At 41.4% G+C, this 17,321-nt stretch overlaps 1 protein-coding gene across 3 annotated transcripts in view; it reads left to right on the plus strand.

Annotated features, from left to right (window-relative positions):
- GPR107 (G protein-coupled receptor 107) overlaps positions 1-17,321 on the plus strand; it is a 37,478-nt gene that overhangs the window by 4,937 nt on the left and 15,220 nt on the right. For 2 of the 3 annotated variants that reach the window (XM_017810310.1, XM_017810311.1), the window contains exons 3-14: positions 497-547; positions 797-885; positions 1,534-1,700; positions 3,413-3,447; positions 3,664-3,720; positions 4,515-4,625; positions 5,968-6,101; positions 7,042-7,117; positions 8,090-8,163; positions 8,740-8,857; positions 9,828-9,958; positions 11,822-11,865. In XM_017810310.1, coding sequence (XP_017665799.1) covers positions 497-547; positions 797-885; positions 1,534-1,700; positions 3,413-3,447; positions 3,664-3,720; positions 4,515-4,625; positions 5,968-6,101; positions 7,042-7,117; positions 8,090-8,163; positions 8,740-8,857; positions 9,828-9,958; positions 11,822-11,865 — 1,087 coding nt within the window. Of the gene's footprint in view, positions 1-496; positions 548-796; positions 886-1,533; positions 1,701-3,412; positions 3,448-3,663; positions 3,721-4,514; positions 4,626-5,967; positions 6,102-7,041; positions 7,118-8,089; positions 8,164-8,739; positions 8,858-9,827; positions 9,959-11,821; positions 11,866-14,611; positions 14,781-17,321 lie in introns of those variants that run through there. The other variant, XM_017810312.1, reaches the window with a different exon arrangement.

The raw sequence follows: 17,321 nt of genomic DNA on the forward strand, positions 1-17,321 counted from the left end.
GTCCTGTTGCATTGCAATTCATCATGTGGTCATTGTGTCAGTAGGTTTCCAGAACAGTGACAGTCTTATTTTTAGAGAACTCTAACATTACTTGATGTATTAGGGATTTTAATGGAGAGACTGAAATGCTAGGTTCTAAAACAGATCTGAGTTCTTACTCTTCTGCACAGTTCAGCTTCCTTATTGCTAAAGGTGTTAAATGTTTTTGTCAAGCAAAAACACCTGAAACAATACTGAAATAAGTTAAAAGGTTCAGGGACACAAGGTACTCTAGATGTAGTTTGGTTTTGAATCAATATATTTTTTTTTTCTTGGTGGATGTGGATGAGGCAGCAAGTTTATTATATTTGAAAAGTTTTTATGTCTGGTTAGATGATGAAAAAAATACCTGGATTCTGCCTTAAATGTAGGTTGATTTATTTAGAAAGCAGTATCTTTGACTCTTTCAGTAATGGTTTGGCTTCAGTTTGACAGATTCTTCTCAATTGTCTCCTAGGTGGGGTTCAGTTTGGATCGAACAAGGAACGACGGGTTCTCCACTTACCTGGTAAGAGCAAGACAAGTGAACTTGCTCTTCTAAGCTGGGACATCTCATAGTCTACCATGCTCTGGGAATGGTTGGAAGAAATAAAAAAAAGGGGTGGGGGGAGGACTTTAGGCATGGGCAGGATGTGAAGGATAACTTGGTTTTACAACTTGCTGAGCTAAGGCTGGTGACCTCTACCTGGAGGGGGGAACATGTCCCATTTCTTATAAACCAGAGGGTGCTTCAGAGGTGCTTTGCTCATGTTACCAGGATGAAGAAGTGGATTACTGTATCTTGAGAAAGACACCAGAGCCAGATGTCTCTGTTGTAATTTTACTTCTGGAAATCGAAAAGAAAGTGTGAGTAAATAGTGTACACGACATTTTAAAGTTACGTCTTTAGTTGAAGATAATGTAACCCTTGAAATTTTTTTTAAGGGCTTGGAAAGCTGCTGCACATGTAATTTGCTTTTTTTTTTTTTTAAGGGATTACTTGAGAGTAAAAGTAAGAAATCTGCAGTGTAAAATGGTCCAAGAATTCTTGCTGCATTTTGGAGGGGAAAGGGAGCATCAGGTGACAGCAACCTACCTTAATTGTGCTGAAGGAATGAAGCCTTGGGTCACTTTTGCAGCTCTTGCACTGAATGTGCCATTTTATTGTCTTATCTATTTTATGGAAGGATCTTTGGGGGTGGGTTGCTTTCTCTTGCAAGAATATCTCAGCTGTTTGTGTGGAAGCATAGTTTCTAAGGAGACTCTGGTTACCAAAGCTGAAGAACTTAATTTTCTTCTACTGTTGTATTTGATGTAAAGTGTGACTTTTCCCACAGTTCAGTGCCACATTGCTGTAAGTCACCATCTGGTTCTTGCCTGTTCTCTGTCTACAAAATACAAGTCAAGAAAGGTTGATTTTCATTTATTTGTTATATGTAGGCTGTGACAAATAGCCTCTTTATAAATGTTAGTTTTCTTTCAATTTGTAATAAAACCTCTTGGGTTCTTTTTCAGTGTGAAGGTACAGTTCTCTGCAGAAGCTGCTTCTTTGTTACCTAAAATTTCATTCATATCTGAGGAAAATGTTACTGCCTTAAGTACCAAGCCACTAAAAACTTCTGAACCAAGCAGTGATTCTGGTAAAACCCCTCCAAAGACCAGTGAAAATACAGATGGCAAAGGTAAGACAACTAAACCTGACTTGTGTGTGCTCTCTCTGTTCATTCCTTGTTGCTGTGCATCCAACACTGTGTTTTGGTCATGTTTTGGGGTTCCCTTGGGCTGGAACTTAGTGCACATCTTGTGTAGATCTGTGCACAAAGCTGCCTTTTGGGCTGGAGTCTCTCCTGCTCAGTGATTTGTGTTTACCAGTCCTGTTGATCCAGCAGAGAGATAATGTGAGTATTGGAGACCTTCAGTGCCTTTAAGGAGGGTTTGACAACTTGGTTGTCTTTTATCTGGCAAAAAGAAGGCTAAAGAGGGGAATTTTATGGCCACCACTAACTAGTTGAAGGAAGGTTAGGAGGACAATGATTTCAAGCCATATTTAGTAGTGGCACACATTGCAACCAGTTTCTGTTTCCCCTTAAGTCTTGAGTGTCTCAGGAGGGAAAATAAATAAAATACCTTCCCTAGGTGGGTATTCCAGCACTGTAGCAGATCACTTGTGTAGACTGTAAACCTTTATCTTTTGAGGTTTTAAACACTTGACTAAACAAAACTAGGGCCAATGTGATACAGTATTGACACCAGGCATGCTTTAGTCAGAAGTTGGATTAAATATCTCCAGAGGTCCCTTCCAGCCAATATTTGTACAAGTCTGTATGTCTCTAAAGAGTTGAGATCTAGTCTATCACTTAGGGGAGGGAGAAGTAACTGTACTAGTAATCTTTTCTTGGAGGCACAAATCTTTGTCTGGCATCCACACCAGCAGACAAAACAATTTTATAATCTCAGTTTGAATGGGATTAGCTCCTGTTATCCCTTCCTGGCAGAGTTTAGGCTTCAGATCAGACTGTTGAGCAGTCTGATCTGAAATAGTCTGAGTCTCTCTTGGCCTGTCATGTTCACAAGCTTTGATGCCATTCAAAAGTTTGCACAGCTGTTCTAAGGAGTCAAGAACCAAGGATGGATGGCACTGAAGATAACTGATCTGACAGCTGTAGTTTTGCTTTTTCTGGTGTTAAAAAGTGTAACATGCACATGGGCAGTGCACTGAGGTGTGGGAGCCAAAAGCAAAGCTTAAGTCTTGAACTTTTGTTTCCTCATAGAATGGGATGTTGGAAAAGCTTCTTATAGGAGTAGAGTGAAACTGTGAACTCGACATGGTGCTCTACTGAAGGCTCCTATCAACTCAGGTGTCTTAAGTTCAGAACAGATACTGGCTTGGCAGGTCACCTCTGCTTTTGGGGTTTCTTTGGTTTTTTACTGGGACCTTAATGCAAAGCTAAGAAGTTTTTCCTACCCTAGGGTTAATTAGGACTTCCACATGTTTGTCAGACCATGTCCAGGTTGAGATTAGTCAGTGAGATAAACAGTTCTCAATCTTAGCATTAAAAGTCATGGCTGTACCTACATCTGGTGTTGGTCACCTGCCTCCTGCAGCACTGGCATGGGAGAGGTTGGAAGGGTTTCTGGGGTAGGCTTTTGTGGAAGGTGTAATAGTAGAGAAGCCTGTCCTAGCATCTGAGGATGCATTCAGAATGAATGCCAGCTGTGGGAAGAGTTCCATGAGAGTAAGGAGAGACTGGGAAAGAATCTCTGTTAATTATTATCTAGGAAACTGCCACGCTGACAAGTGCAGGAAGATGTGAGTAAGGTATTGGCAATGTGCAAAAGGTGAGGATGTCTAAATGCAAGCACTCTAAATGTACCATTAATATTTTATCTCTAGGTAAGAAGTCCAAACGCAGTACAACATCCTCCCAGGTAAGAAGCTGTCTGCACTTCTCTTTCAGACAGAATCTGGGGGAATATTCCAGTATAATCAGCAGTGTAAACACGGCCTGAAAGTGGAGAGTATTTGCTGTTGCTCTCAGCCTCCACTGTAAATACACAGAATGCAATTTTCATTGTCTGGTGGATGTAGCCAAATGTGTTGGTTACCTGCTTAAAAAAACTAAAGGTCTCTTTTCCTTTTCCCAGACTGTTATAGAACAAGAACATCCTGTTCACAACGACGGAGGAACTTATTCATTTCAGGTAGGGCGTCTGTCAGTGTCTAAACTTAATGTGTGCAGACAGTTCCTCCACTGTACTACCCTGGAAAATACAAGTCTGGTGTAGATGTCTCTCTGATAACAGGAGTCCACTCAAAAACTTGCTGAGCTAAATCTCTTTGTGTGGGAGCTGCTATTAAACTGGCTTTGGTGTGATGCTGTTCTAAATATCACAGTCTGTGAGCCTCAGCATATTAAAGTTCACTGTGATGCCACTAGTGCATACAAATTGCTAATAACAAACTGCTGTGACCTGACTGATTCGGGGGAAGATATTCTGTATGAAACCAGATTAATGCTTTGTTTCAGCAGCCTGGTTCTCTTGTGATGGTTGGTTGCTATAAACCAACACACTTTTTAAATTCTGTTATCTGACACAAATCTCATTTCCAGAGCTATCACAATTTGCATAGTTGGGGGAGGAACAGAAAAGCTCCTTATGCTTCAGGGCATGTATTATCAAAAAATTATGCTTCACCATGTTAAATATATGACAGTTTTTGTTATCTCTTCTCTGTGAATTGAGTTAAACACTGATACTTAAAAGGCTTGGAAAACCAAGAGTGCATAATCCTAGATAGGTGCAATGATTTTGCATCTGGAATTCTGTTGAAATTTCCAGATATGCTGATGTCCCCTAGAACAGCATGTTTGCTGAAAGGAACCAAGTGACCCCAAATGACTGAATTCTTTCATGCTTCAGTAGAGATGGCTTCTTACCAGGGCAACCCTCTTGTGAATGAGAAGAATGCTGACTTTCCTATTCTTTAATTGCAGTTCTTTTTTAACATCAGCTCTGATAGCCAAGAGGGGCTCTACAGCCTGTATTTCCATAAGTGTGTTGGCAAGGAGGGGCCAGCTAATGATCAGCTGCGATTCAGTCTCGATGTGAGTATGGCTTCTCAAGTAGAATTAACTCATTCACTTAGACCAAAAGGTGCAGCTTTCAACTCCAGAGTGTAACTGAGCCCACACTGCACGAGTGTACACATGGGGTGGGAAGTGATTCACAGTTGTGCCTCAATCTCTGCAGAGGCATTTCTGAAGGAAGCAACTACCGTAAAAATAATTAAAGTACTGGTTTTGTAGAAATGTCAGAAAATCTGAAGAGTGACTGTGGGTTGGGTTCAGTGTACACAGTTATTGTGACTAGATGCTGTAATGGGATGGGAGCTAAAACAGCTGTTTGTGTCTTGCTGCACTCAAGCTCACTTTTTTCTTTACATTGTTGCACATATTAAGGCTCTTGCTGCAATCTAAATTGCTGGTATTTGTGAATTCAGTGTTATTGCTTGTTCTGGCCTAATTAAAGATGTGTTTTTATGGTGTTACATGCATATTTTAAAGGCAATATGTTCTAACAGATGTCTCATCTCTTTTGATATCCAAGGGTTTGGTCCTGTGTTTGTTTGGGCATTATCACTTAGGTTTTCCCCTTTTTTTCCTCTTTCCTGTGCTCATGCTGGTGTAAAATGAGCCAGTTTGTTATGAATCCTCTCACTGACTAACTCAGCCAGATCAGACCCCTGAACTGCTTTTTACATGGTAGTGTTAATGCTATTGCAAGGGAGCCTGTGGGTGATAAAACTTAGCAGCCCTGACTTAACTCAGACTGGGCTACTTTAAATCTGCTGGTGAAGTTGTATGTTTAGAAGACCAGCTTTTTTAATTGCTGTTTGATCCGCTGAAGAAATTGGAAAGAGAAGAAAACCTGGTTAACTGACCTGCTTGGATGTACTTAGAGTTTCAGTACTGCAAACTAGTCCTAATGCATTATTTTATTGAAGTCCTTGTACATGTAATCAAGCCACTTGGGGGCATAAATTGGATGCTAAATAATGCTTCTATTTTCTCAGTCACAGGGTAACAGGCTGGCAGCTTATTGTAGATACTGTTTCTGAATCAAAGGTGGGCAAGCTGTGAAGTTTGGGAGAGGGAACAACTATTCTTTAGGAAAATTACTTTGCCTTTCTCAGTTATGTTGCATAACTGAAAAGTTGTTTTTCAAGGAGATTATTCTTGTGGGAGTAATTTTGCAAAATGTTTTGAGAGTCTTGAGGATAAAGAGTTGGGTTTGATTTTTTTTTTCTTTGAGTCTCATAACAGTTGCTGCTTCAGAAAAGCTCATTTTAAACAGGTGAATTTGATTGTGAACCGTAATTGTTAACTCAGGGCTTTAAAAAAAAATGTCTTTTTTCAACTGTGCACATAACACACCTTTAATATTCAGATAGAAATTACGGAAAAGAATCCTGAAAGCTACCTCTCAGCAGGTGAAATCCCACTGCCAAAACTTTACATTTCCATGGCTATGTTCTTTTTCCTGTCTGGGACTGTATGGATCCACATACTTCGTAAACGCAGGTAAGCAGGTTAGTTGGGTGTCACTGACAAGTAGGGGCCTACCTTTGATTTTTATCTTTTATTCCTCCTCTTATAATGCCTAATTCATGGATTTGATCACTCCAAATATGGCTCAATATTGTGTGCTTAATACACACAGTTTATATTTGAAAACTGCTTCGGTCAGTATCGTTGTTGCAGACTGTTGTTATTAAGTAAACTCTCATGTTAAAAATTCTTCATGCAGTGTACATATTAAACCATATTGGGACCAAAAATAGGAAATTCCTGTAGTTCATGTCTAAAGGAGAACACTACTTGACAATAAATAAGAAAACTTTGATCACTTTTTTCATATGGGAAATGGCTACTTATGGCAGTAGAGAGCCATGAACATGTTGATTGCTGTTGAAAGTTATAGGAATTCTGGATTGAAACCCCTGCTGCTTAATAGTTATAACATAGCAAAGGAAGCCAGCAGCACCTGTGGTTCTGTTTGGCTTTTCCTCTAAGTTAGCCTGAAGTTCACTTGGTGGCCTCTTTGTTGGTAGTTTGAAGTTCATTTGGTGATCAGATGATTTGATTTGATTTGGTGATCAGATGATTTGGTATTTGTGGTGACGTGGTGCAGGGACTTGGGCTGAAGGGTGGAGTGATACACATTTGAAGTATGTTTAGCAAATTATCTAACAATTAAGATTATATATGCAGGATATGTGTATTAATTGCTATTTTTAATTAACCCAAGTATAAAAATCAGGGGTTTAGAACATGTAGTTGAAACATTGTTCAGGTTGTTGCAGAAACTGCAGTATTCAAGGGAATCCTTTTGCACTAATGGTCAGCTCAGCCTGGGGGTGACTGTTTTGACACTTAAAGGTCAAATATCTTAAAGAAATATCTTCTTTTCCTGATGATTCTTTTTTTAATTGATGCTCCTCCTTCTTTTCTTTCTTCCCAGAAATGATGTTTTTAAGATTCACTGGCTCATGGCAGCCCTTCCTTTCACAAAATCTCTGTCCTTGGTCTTCCATGCGGTACGTGTATGTCTCTGCTGTTGTTGTTCACCTGGGAAATAGAAACATGGAATCCAGGGCATGCTGTTAGAGAAATCTGCTTCAGAGAGGAGGGAGAACTGTCCTTAACACTGAAGCATTGGAGATGAGCTGCAGCTCTTTGGTGGAAATGATTCAGTTTTCATCAGCAAATTCTGACTTTAAGTACAACTGAGATCATGGCCTGAAGTGTTGAAGCAGCAAGGGTTGAGGGTTTAATGAGCTCCACAATTTCTGATGTTTTGGCCATCTGAGGCTGGCCTGGAAGCTTGAGCTGTGCTGCTGCCTCAGCTGCATGGCTTGCTGTGAGTGTTAATAAATAGAAACCTTGATGAATGTTTGTAAAATTCAAGGGCACTACTTTAGGTGAAGTATTATGGTGTATGGTAACAGACCTCACCTTATCAGCTTTAAGACTTTCAATAGATAGTCTTGGAAATGTATTGACTTTGCCTTTCCACTGGAAAGATCTCATAAACAAAGGTAGTGGCAAGCATTTAATCCTTCAGTGTTTATGCCAGCCATGATCTTCACCTTCATGTTCGTGCCAAAATAGCTGCTACAAATATTTTTGGAGTCTAATGAAGTGAGTTTGGCTTCCAGTGAAACTAGAAAGCCTCTAGTTCAGGGAATGCAACTGAACTTGAACAATGAATGAATAAATAGGTTCCAAATGCAGTTGATTCACTATAGCTAAGCATGGGAGTGTGTGGGAAGGATGCAGATTGTACGAGATACATCCACTAACTATTAAGAAATACAGCAAGTGGAAATGATCTCGTTGCTAAACAAAACTAGAATGTGTCGGGAGGAAGTGATCTCTGAATGTGACAGAGCTGGGTTTGCACACACTGGTTGGAAAATGAAACTTGAAGTGGTTGTCAGGCAGATCTGTTTTGCAGAGGGTAGGGTGCTGAAGAGCAGCTTGTAAAGTGCTGTATTTTCTGCTTCCAGATCGACTATCACTACATCTCTTCTCAGGGATTTCCCATTGAGGGCTGGGCTGTTGTTTATTACATCACTCACCTGTAAGTATGTCAGAAGATGGATGTGATAGATTCAGACAATAGAATGAATTGCCTGAGGAGCTGCCTCCCTCCTGAGAAAACTGGGAAATTGTTGTCTTCTCATTCACACCACAGTACCAAAGAATCAGCAATCAGCCCTGAGTGAAGGGGAAAGCTCCACTTACAGAGGGCAGCTGCAGAGGATTGGCACTTCTGTGGGTGGAGGAGTAAAAGGATAACAAATGCTTTGCTTTCCTTTGTTCACACTAATATTCAAGTATCTAATTTGCTCTTGGTGTGAATGGTAAGAGGGCACAGCTGCCTGTGTTTGCTGCTGTTCAGGATGGTGAATGGATGACTCCCCCAGGAAAAGATTGCATTTAATGACAATTGTGAATGAAGCCTAATACTGCTCTGTGGTACACAGTTGTAGGCAAGTACATCTGCTTCACTATTGTGGGATGGATAAGTGCTTGCCAAAATTATGAATAGCAAAGCATTTGTTTGGGTTTGTGGCTTTGCTGGCTGTGGGAGAGAACCTGGGCAGAAGAGGAAGTGTGATAAAGTCTCTCACTGCGGTGTGTGTTTCCCTTGCAGACTGAAAGGTGCCCTTCTGTTCATCACTATCGCCCTCATTGGCACAGGCTGGGCTTTCATTAAACACATCCTGTCAGATAAAGACAAAAAAATTTTCATGATTGTCATCCCACTTCAGGTGAGGACTGAGGGGTGTCGATATTTCCTGTACTCTGGGAGAACTGCTTTTGCAGACTGGAAAAGGCTGTGCAAACTTCACATAATATCACATATTTACTGCTTGTATTGGTTACAGTATAAGTTGAGCTGGAATTTCCTGGGCTAGAAGTTACTTCTGTAATATTCCCTATTTTTCCCTCTATATCGAGCATGAGGTAATGCTGATCAAATAGTTTCAGCAAATGAACAAGTGGCTGTATTCATGCTGGGACAAAATTTGGGCTGGATAACGGTACTAAACTACAATGCATAGAAATTAAATGAAAACTGTTACTTCTGAAATGTTTCTTGAGTGAGTTCTGGAAATAAAAATGAGAAAACCAAGACTTGTAGGCCTGGTGGGTCTGAGGGAAACATTCCCAATGTGTTCAAAGTAATCAGTCTCCTGGTCCAGGAACTGAAGTACACAGGAGAGCAGCACTTCTGTTTTTTTTGTAGATAGAACAGTTTTTTGACCTTTCCTGGTGAAATCCCTTACCCAGCTCCAAACCATAAGTATAGAATTAGTGTTTGAGGCTCTTACAGAGCTCAGGTGTGGAGTACAAAAAATGGTTGATGACCTGTCTGAATTATTGGCTTAATTTAGAATTATGTGCTTAAACTATTGTCTGTATGTGCTTCTGCAGAGTCCTGCTTCTATATATAAAAACAATCAGATTTTGCTCTCTTTTTCTCTACTGATATATAAATCATTGGATTCAGCACAGTATATAACAAAAGAACTATTTTCTGAACGTCAGCAGGAATAAGTCCCCATCAGTTTTATTTCTGTAAACCTTGTGAAGATGTTGCTGAACGTGTGACTTCTTGATGTAGAGCTGCAGGAAAAAGTATTGATGTTACTGAATGGGCTTTTGCTGAACTGGCAAGACACATCTGGTGTCTCCTTGGGGGGTTTCTGAAGCCGTGGAACGTGTCTCGTCGTGCAGGTGCTGGCGAACGTGGCGTACATTATCATAGAGTCCACAGAGGAGGGCACGACTGAATATGGCCTCTGGAAAGAAATCCTTTTCCTGGTAGACTTGCTGTGCTGTGGAGCCATCCTGTTTCCAGTGGTATGGTGAGTTGCTGTATGTGTTGTGTGGTTGCAGAGCCCTGGTGGCTTGAGCTGTTTCTGAATTAATGGGCGCTGACAGCTTGTTAGAGCTCCAGATACTGCAAAGCAAAAGGAGTCAGTGGTCCTGTGGAGTCAAGCATTCTGTTGTCTTTTTTTTAAACTTTATAAGCTTTGACACTTCAGTCTGGTGTTGTGGAAGACGCTGGTTTGGGGGATGTTAGTGGGGGTAAGGTAAGGTGGGTAGTGATGTAGATGTGACCAGCACAGTGCAGGCTGTAAGTGCTTTTGAAACTTGGAATTTTGCAAAAGTGTTGATTCTCTAAATTGAAAAATGGGATTTTGCTTCACTGACTGAGATTAGAAACTAGACTGCTACATTTTAAGACAATACTGTTGTCTAAGATCAGGGCTGCCTTCAAGCAGAGTAGCCGCATGTTTATTTGACTGTTGAGAAGAAATAATCCCACAGGGAGCATTTCCCCGCCCTTCCTTCCACTCTACTTGGCAAGGAATAATGTTGGTTATATAAAACCCGACCAAAACACAGATAATTCAGATAAACACTATTGTTGCTTCTTGCCAGTTAGCCAGAACATTTATCTTCTAAATGCATTTTGTCTTAATTGGATAAACAGCTGGGTTTAAAGGAAGATATGAAGAAGCTTCTGTCTCCTTGGTTAGTAAACACAGAATATTCTTCTTTTTTCTTCAGTATCTCTATTTTTTTTCTGAAATGCAAAATGTATGCAGAATGTATACAAATGTCTGGTAACAGGTCGTCTCTCCCCATGGTGTTACTCTAATTTTTTAGATAACTCTGTTGCTCAGTAGATGGAAATAAGCTTCAGCTTGAATTGTGATGGTGGGTTTCAGCTGTCCTTCCCTTTCTGATTGTATTCTGTGGAAAGGCAGAGCCCTACACAGTCCTGGTGGCCTTCTGCCAAGAATGGGAAATGTATTCCAAGAAATTTGCCCTACTCGCTTGTCCTTTCCTCCTCTCCAGTCAAAATGCTGCAGCTCTGAGATTGAGATATTTGGGTATGGCAAATAAAATTGCAGGGATAGTAACTTTACTTGTAGTCAGACTGATTTCCTATGATAGAAGTGACTTCTACAGTTGCAGTTCTTGCTGCCTAGTGCTGAAATCCATGTGTCCAACCCAGTGATAGGCTGGTGCAAAACTCACTTTCCATGAAGGAACTGTATTTGAAGAAGAAATGCATTTGGGTGACCTGTCCTATGACTGTTTAAAATGTGCAGCCAGTGTTCCTGCATTGCCACGGTGCCAACATAAACTGGCAGTGAAGCCTCTGACATAAAATCCTGCCCCTTTTACATCTGCGTAGTGTCACTGCAGCTGGTGGGATGATTCATGTGAGCAAGGTGACTAAGACTTGGCCCCTGGATTTACATTCCTGCAGGGTAGTTTCTGTTACATAAGTTGCCTATGTAGATGTGTAAGCTGCAATCAACTATTTAAATGAAAAGAGCTTAAAAGAGCAGTAAGATGCCAAATGCTTGGCAGCTCTCTGAAGAGTGGCTCAGCTTAATTTTACAAGTGGAAAGCATTATGCTGGAAAATGCCCCAGTTTCTCACTCTGCTCCCTCCCTCCCTCCCACAAACCTTTCTGTAGGCTGAAGTGGGCTTTAGCAATCTGCTTTCTTAATCCCAAGGAAACAGAGATACTTGAGCTAACTGCCTGAGCTGGGGGCATGAGGGTGGAGTGTGTGCAGTGCCAAGCACAGTTAATTCTGATCATACCCCAGCCATAAAGAGCTAACAAAACTTGTCAGTGATCTAGAGGACTACAGTGGAAAGGGAGTATAAAACTTATAGCTAATCTATTTTTTATTTTTATTTTTCAGGTCAATAAGACATTTACAAGAGGCTTCAGCAACAGATGGGAAAGGCAAGTAATCTTTTTTTTTTCTGCTTTATGCCTCATGTCACAATGCCAGAATTTCAAACATGTGATGCTAATTTAAAATATGTAAACTAAAACTATAAATCTACACTATTTTAGTGTCACTCTACTTTTCCTCAGTGGGCTCGTGGGAATAGCTTTTGGAAAATGACCTTTTTCATGTATTGCTTTGACTATCAGAACTGCTGTGTGTAACTCCTTCTCTGCTGCCTGCACAGCTCTCTGTGCTTGAGCTAAACATGACATCTAGAGCAAATCATCTTGACAGATTTGCCATTTTTTTTCTCACTTGAATGTTCAGAAGCAGAACTAGAAATGAATTCCAGAATTGCTGACTATTAGTTTAACTAGACCCCCTTATTTCAATCTCTGCAGAACTCTGTTCCTGGCAGAATAGAGGGAAGCAAACCTCATTATGAAACAAAACCTAACTTGGCATTCAGTGTAGCACAGTTCTTGACTTGTCCATGTTTGTACAGCAGCTCCAAGGGCTGCTAGTGGGAAGTGGAGTGATGTTTATTGTAGCAGTGAAAATGAGGTGATGGATGGAAGGCCAACCCAAGTACAGCTGCTGTAGTGTGTGCTTTTCCTGCCTTATCTGCTCACTTCTGAATTAGTTCCTCAGATACAAGCTATGGAGCATACTCTGATTTCCTTGGAAGCAGGCAGCCATTTCAGTCTTCTGTCATTTGGTGGCTTATTCTTCTTGGAAGCTTCGTTTGTAGAAGGTCATTTGTTGGCAACAGCTTTTTAACCCAGTTTTGTCCTTTAACTCTTGTCTTTCCTTTCTGGACATGTATTCCCAGGTCTGGATACTTCTTCCAGCCATTTCCTTGGCTTTCACTGCCACTCTTGCATTTCACTGCTGATTATCTCTGTAGGTGAAGTATAAGGCTGGGTACTGAACTCAGCTCTGTTCAGACCACAGGTTAGGTTTTGGTTTTGGGTTTTTTTGCCATCTGTTAAATTGAAGCCATACTTACAATGAATTTGGGGGTTTTTTATGTTCTGAGCTGTTTAAAAAAAAACAACAACCAAATAACAACCCTATACACACACAAAAAACCCCCTCCAAACTTAAAGGTAGAAAATTATTAATTTCTAATAGAAACAAATGTAAAAAAAGTCAGTTTTAATAATGTAACATGAATGCTTTTAGTAGATTTATTATCAGTGTGTTCACTTGGGTCCAGTGACATTCACTGATGAATTTGTTATATGTTGTCCACCGAGCATATGTTCTGGAGTATTTATGCTCTTACTGTTAAAAAGTGTTAAAATTTAAATACTCCTTGAAGCAGTCTCTTTTGAATGGAGGACTTCACTTATGTCAGGCCTGGTTCTTCCCTGGGTGGCAATGGATCTGACTGTCCTGGCATTGAGCACACAGCAGTTAGTGCATGGAACCGAGACACCAATTCCAGATCCGTGTGGTCCCAGGTGATCTCCCCGTGCCTGCCTTGGTTCTTATCACAAGGTGGTGCTATGGAGTTTACTTTACTTCAAGTATCCTGAGTGAAGGAGAGGTGGCCAACAGCAAGGATGTTCAGCATCAAGACTGGACCTGTCCACTGTCCTTCATAACCGGTGGAACCCAGATCTGAGTAAACCCAAGCAGTTCTGAAGGATGCACTGTGTGTAAAAGAAAACGTTAATTTGAGAGGAAATGGCTGTCTCTTTACAGTCAGTCAGTGCTATGCACAGTAGCCCTTAAGGGCTGTTTTAATCCTCTGTATTGTGTTGTTCTCCGTGGGTAATGATGCTCTTTAAATCGTGGATGTTGCTTGTGGATCACCTACTGCTGTTACCAGCTTTACCTACTGGTGTTGCCATCTGGTTGTGCAGATCCTGCGAGTTCAGTAACTGTGAACTGTGTGCTGAGAGGGACTTAGCAACTGTGTTATGCTACACTAATAATAAAACAATATCTAAGGAAAATATTTTCAGGGGAAACATTGCATAGGCTGACAGCAGATTGTGGCCAGGAGAGCCACAGTGCTGGGAATCACTTGTGAAACACAATCTGTTTTGACTATTTAGAGGCTGTTGATAGGAGCCCACGGGGAGCAAGTGGATGGCAATGTGATGCCAGAAGCAGAATGTGACCTAATGATGTCATGCTGTTAGTGTGTCTTGTTGAGAAAACCAAAAGTGATTTGGTTGCACTGCAAAATGTAAAATCATTCATGCTAGGCTTATCAATGAATAGTCTTTACTAGAACCAAATGCTCTTTACTCTGGAGGCTTCCCTTGGAGGCCCTGTTCTGCAGAGGTGCTCCTTGGTATCTCAGCTTCTCAAATGAAGAACAGAACCAGCACAAACTCTCAAATCACCAGCATTTTTTTCTTGCTGTTGAAGGTAGTTTTCTCCTGAAGTAGTAAAAATTACTGGATCCTCTCATGCAGTTTAAGTGCTGCACTGCCTGTCCTGTGGTTAGAACAAGATCTTGTGCAGACAGTCCTTGTTGGACTGGCTGTTTCCTGCTGGGATTTATTGTCTAGTCAAAGGCTGTTTTCCCTGTAGCTTCCTTAACTTATTAGGTGTATTGGGGAATTACATACTATACATTCACTAGTTGTTTTTCCTGGCATCGAGTCTTCTGGTGACCTTCTTGCCAGTGAGAGAGACCTAAGGGAAATTATTTTTGCTTCCTTGCATCTAACAACTCCAGGACTTTATGGCTTGGTATCTTGGTGGTGTTTCCTGACTGTTTGTCTTGTTCTCTTCCAGCTGCTTTTCCCCCTGTTTATTAGGGAGCACTGCCATGGGTCAAGTGCAGCCGTGACTACGATGTGACTGGACTCGGAATGAAGCAGAAGGCTGGTTGGATTTACCAGCCCTTTAGTCTCAGGGCTGTGCTTGCCATAGGCCTTTGTTTTAGCAGTGTACAATTAATAAAAAGGCTTGTTATAAGTGGCAGTGATTTGGAGTTACTAGCTGATAGTCATTTAAACCAGATTATTTTTATTTTAAGTTATTCTAAAGTACAAAAGCTAGAGGAATGGGTCTAAAGCCATCATTATCCAGGGACACCTTACATATACAGATGCTGTGGATGGAGAAGAGTAGATAGACATGGCAGAGTGATACAGCTCAGTTTGAGCTGCCTGGTTGTTTGCTTTTTTCCCTTGAAGGTGATCTTTAAAGCAGTAAGTCTGACCTACACAGGCTTCTTATCTTGCACAGCAGTGGGTGTAAACATCCCATTTTTAGAAGCTTTTTTTCCTCCCCTTTAAAAATCGCCACCTTCAGACTTAAGCAAGTGCTCAGCTACACCTCTTTGATCTGTCACTATATCTTCCTTCAGATGGGAGCCTGTGCTCTCTGTCCATTTCTAGATCTGCATTGCAAATGTCTTTGCAGACATGTAGATTTAAGGAAATCAGCCTTGCAAACTGACCTAGAATCCTTCAGGCTGCAAAGCTGCTCCACTGCCACCACCTTGTTTACAGGCATCATGAGAAAAGAGAGGGAGTGTATATATTATTTATATATTATTTTGTTTGAAATGCCAAGTTCTTGGTCACTGGACCTCTTAAGTCTCATAACCCACTCTAGTCGTCGTGTCATCTGTTGTTTGAGGGAGGAATGGGGGTTGAAAACATTGCTGCAGTTTGTTCTGCTGGTACCTCTGTGTGTGACTGTGTGAGGAGAATGTGACACGGCACAGTCAAATCATGGTTTGCTGTTTTCCTGGGGCACTGCAGCATGTCACGGTTGGCAGCAGAATTAGGGGAAATAGATTGCAGTGTGTAGCTCCCAGGCAACATTCCCTGTGTTCTGTGCAGTGGGCAAATCATGATTGGTGCTCTCATGCTTGCCCCCATGGCAGGAAAAACCACTTGCAGTATTCCAGTGTCTTCCTGCTGCTGTGCCATGAAAGTGCTGTGAACAAAGAGCCTGGTCCTGCGTGGTGCAGAGCAGCCTCTGCTTGGCTCAGCTCAGCACCACTTCCAGGTGCTGTCCAGGGTTGATGTAGTAGCTGCATGTTGGAGATACATTACTTATCCTGTACTTTGGACTTTGATCTGACCCTGGTGGAGACCTTTTGTGCCAAATGGCTGATGTATTCTGGGATATTCAAGATGAACCAGTCTGTGCCACCTTCTCATGCGTGACACTGGGTGTTGCTGTGTCTATCTGACCTCCTCTTTCAGAAGTGCTTTTAAGCAGAGTGCTCTAGAGACTGTAGAACCACACTTCTCAGGCTTGCTTTTTTGAGGTCTGGACCTACATGTGTGCTGCACCACTGGGGAGAATAGAAAACTTCCATTTGCAATTCGATAATGGCACAGATCACATCTCAAATGCACCAGAGCGAGCAGAGCAAGCAAAGCATTGTAGAGATATTCTCAGCTGTACTTGAGTGTGTTCTCTTGCTGCATTATGGTTTGCCTTTTGTACTGTATTGTCTGGGCTTGAGCTCCCTGTGCCCTCAGCTGCAGTCCTGGGATTGTTAGTACATATATATTCTGAAAAGGTCAGATGTATTCATCAAAAAGCTATGGTGTGGTGTGCAGGGCTGCAGTGGATGGTCCAACTTTCCTTTTTCCATCTTACAGGCAGTGTCAGCATTGGAAATTAGCACAGGGGCAATCTGAAAAGGAGACTGCTTATCAAAATACTGGGATGTGTTGTGTTTTGGTCGATGCAGATCAGGCTATTGCAGACACAAGCTGTTAAAGTAAATGGTGATAGAGAGGGAGAACTGAGGGAAGCAAGGTATAGATGTTATAAGTCTTTCTTGGAAGGATGGCTTTTATCTTTTTAATTACTCTATGAAAGAGATGGAACAGAGGTATGAATTAATTTGTAAAACCTTGGGTAGAAAGTCTTTTTAATTTTATTTTTTTCCCTTCTCTGCAGTTAAGTACTGTTCTTTGCACAATGGTTATCATACTCGAAACATAAATTTACCCAACCTTTGCTGCCTGCTGTGTCTGCTGCTGTGTTATCACAGCTTTACAGGTTGGGGCTGCAAGTGATTCAAGTTGTAAGTGACAGCTGCTGGCCAAGCCTCACTCCCTGCAAGTGCTGCTGTCAGTGCCCGAGCTGCCAGGCTGAGGTGAACAGAAGTCTTTAAGTGTCCAGGACAGCAAGACTCAAATATGACTGCTTGGAGCATGTTCCGCCTGTGAAGAAGCAATTCATAGGCTGCTGATGCCAAGCAATGATGATTTGAGATTTTCTCCAGAACAGTGTGTCCTGTAACTTTTGAGTTGTTTAAAAAAAACTGGAAGAATTTTGTAGACATGCATTAATACTGACTTGAGTATCTGATAGTGGAGAGAAGTATTTCTGCTGTTGAGGCAGCTAGAAGAGAGCACCTGGTTCTAATAAATCAGCAAGCCAGCTTCCACAGGTGATTTTTTTCCTTTCTGCTTGGTGGTGGTTGCCTTTTTTCCTTCCTTCACCCTTCTTTCCTATGCTCAGCCATTCT

Source organism: Lepidothrix coronata, unplaced genomic scaffold (assembly GCF_001604755.1).
Source record: "Lepidothrix coronata isolate B3197 unplaced genomic scaffold, Lepidothrix_coronata-1.0 Scaffold28, whole genome shotgun sequence".
Taxonomy (NCBI): domain Eukaryota; kingdom Metazoa; phylum Chordata; class Aves; order Passeriformes; family Pipridae; genus Lepidothrix; species Lepidothrix coronata.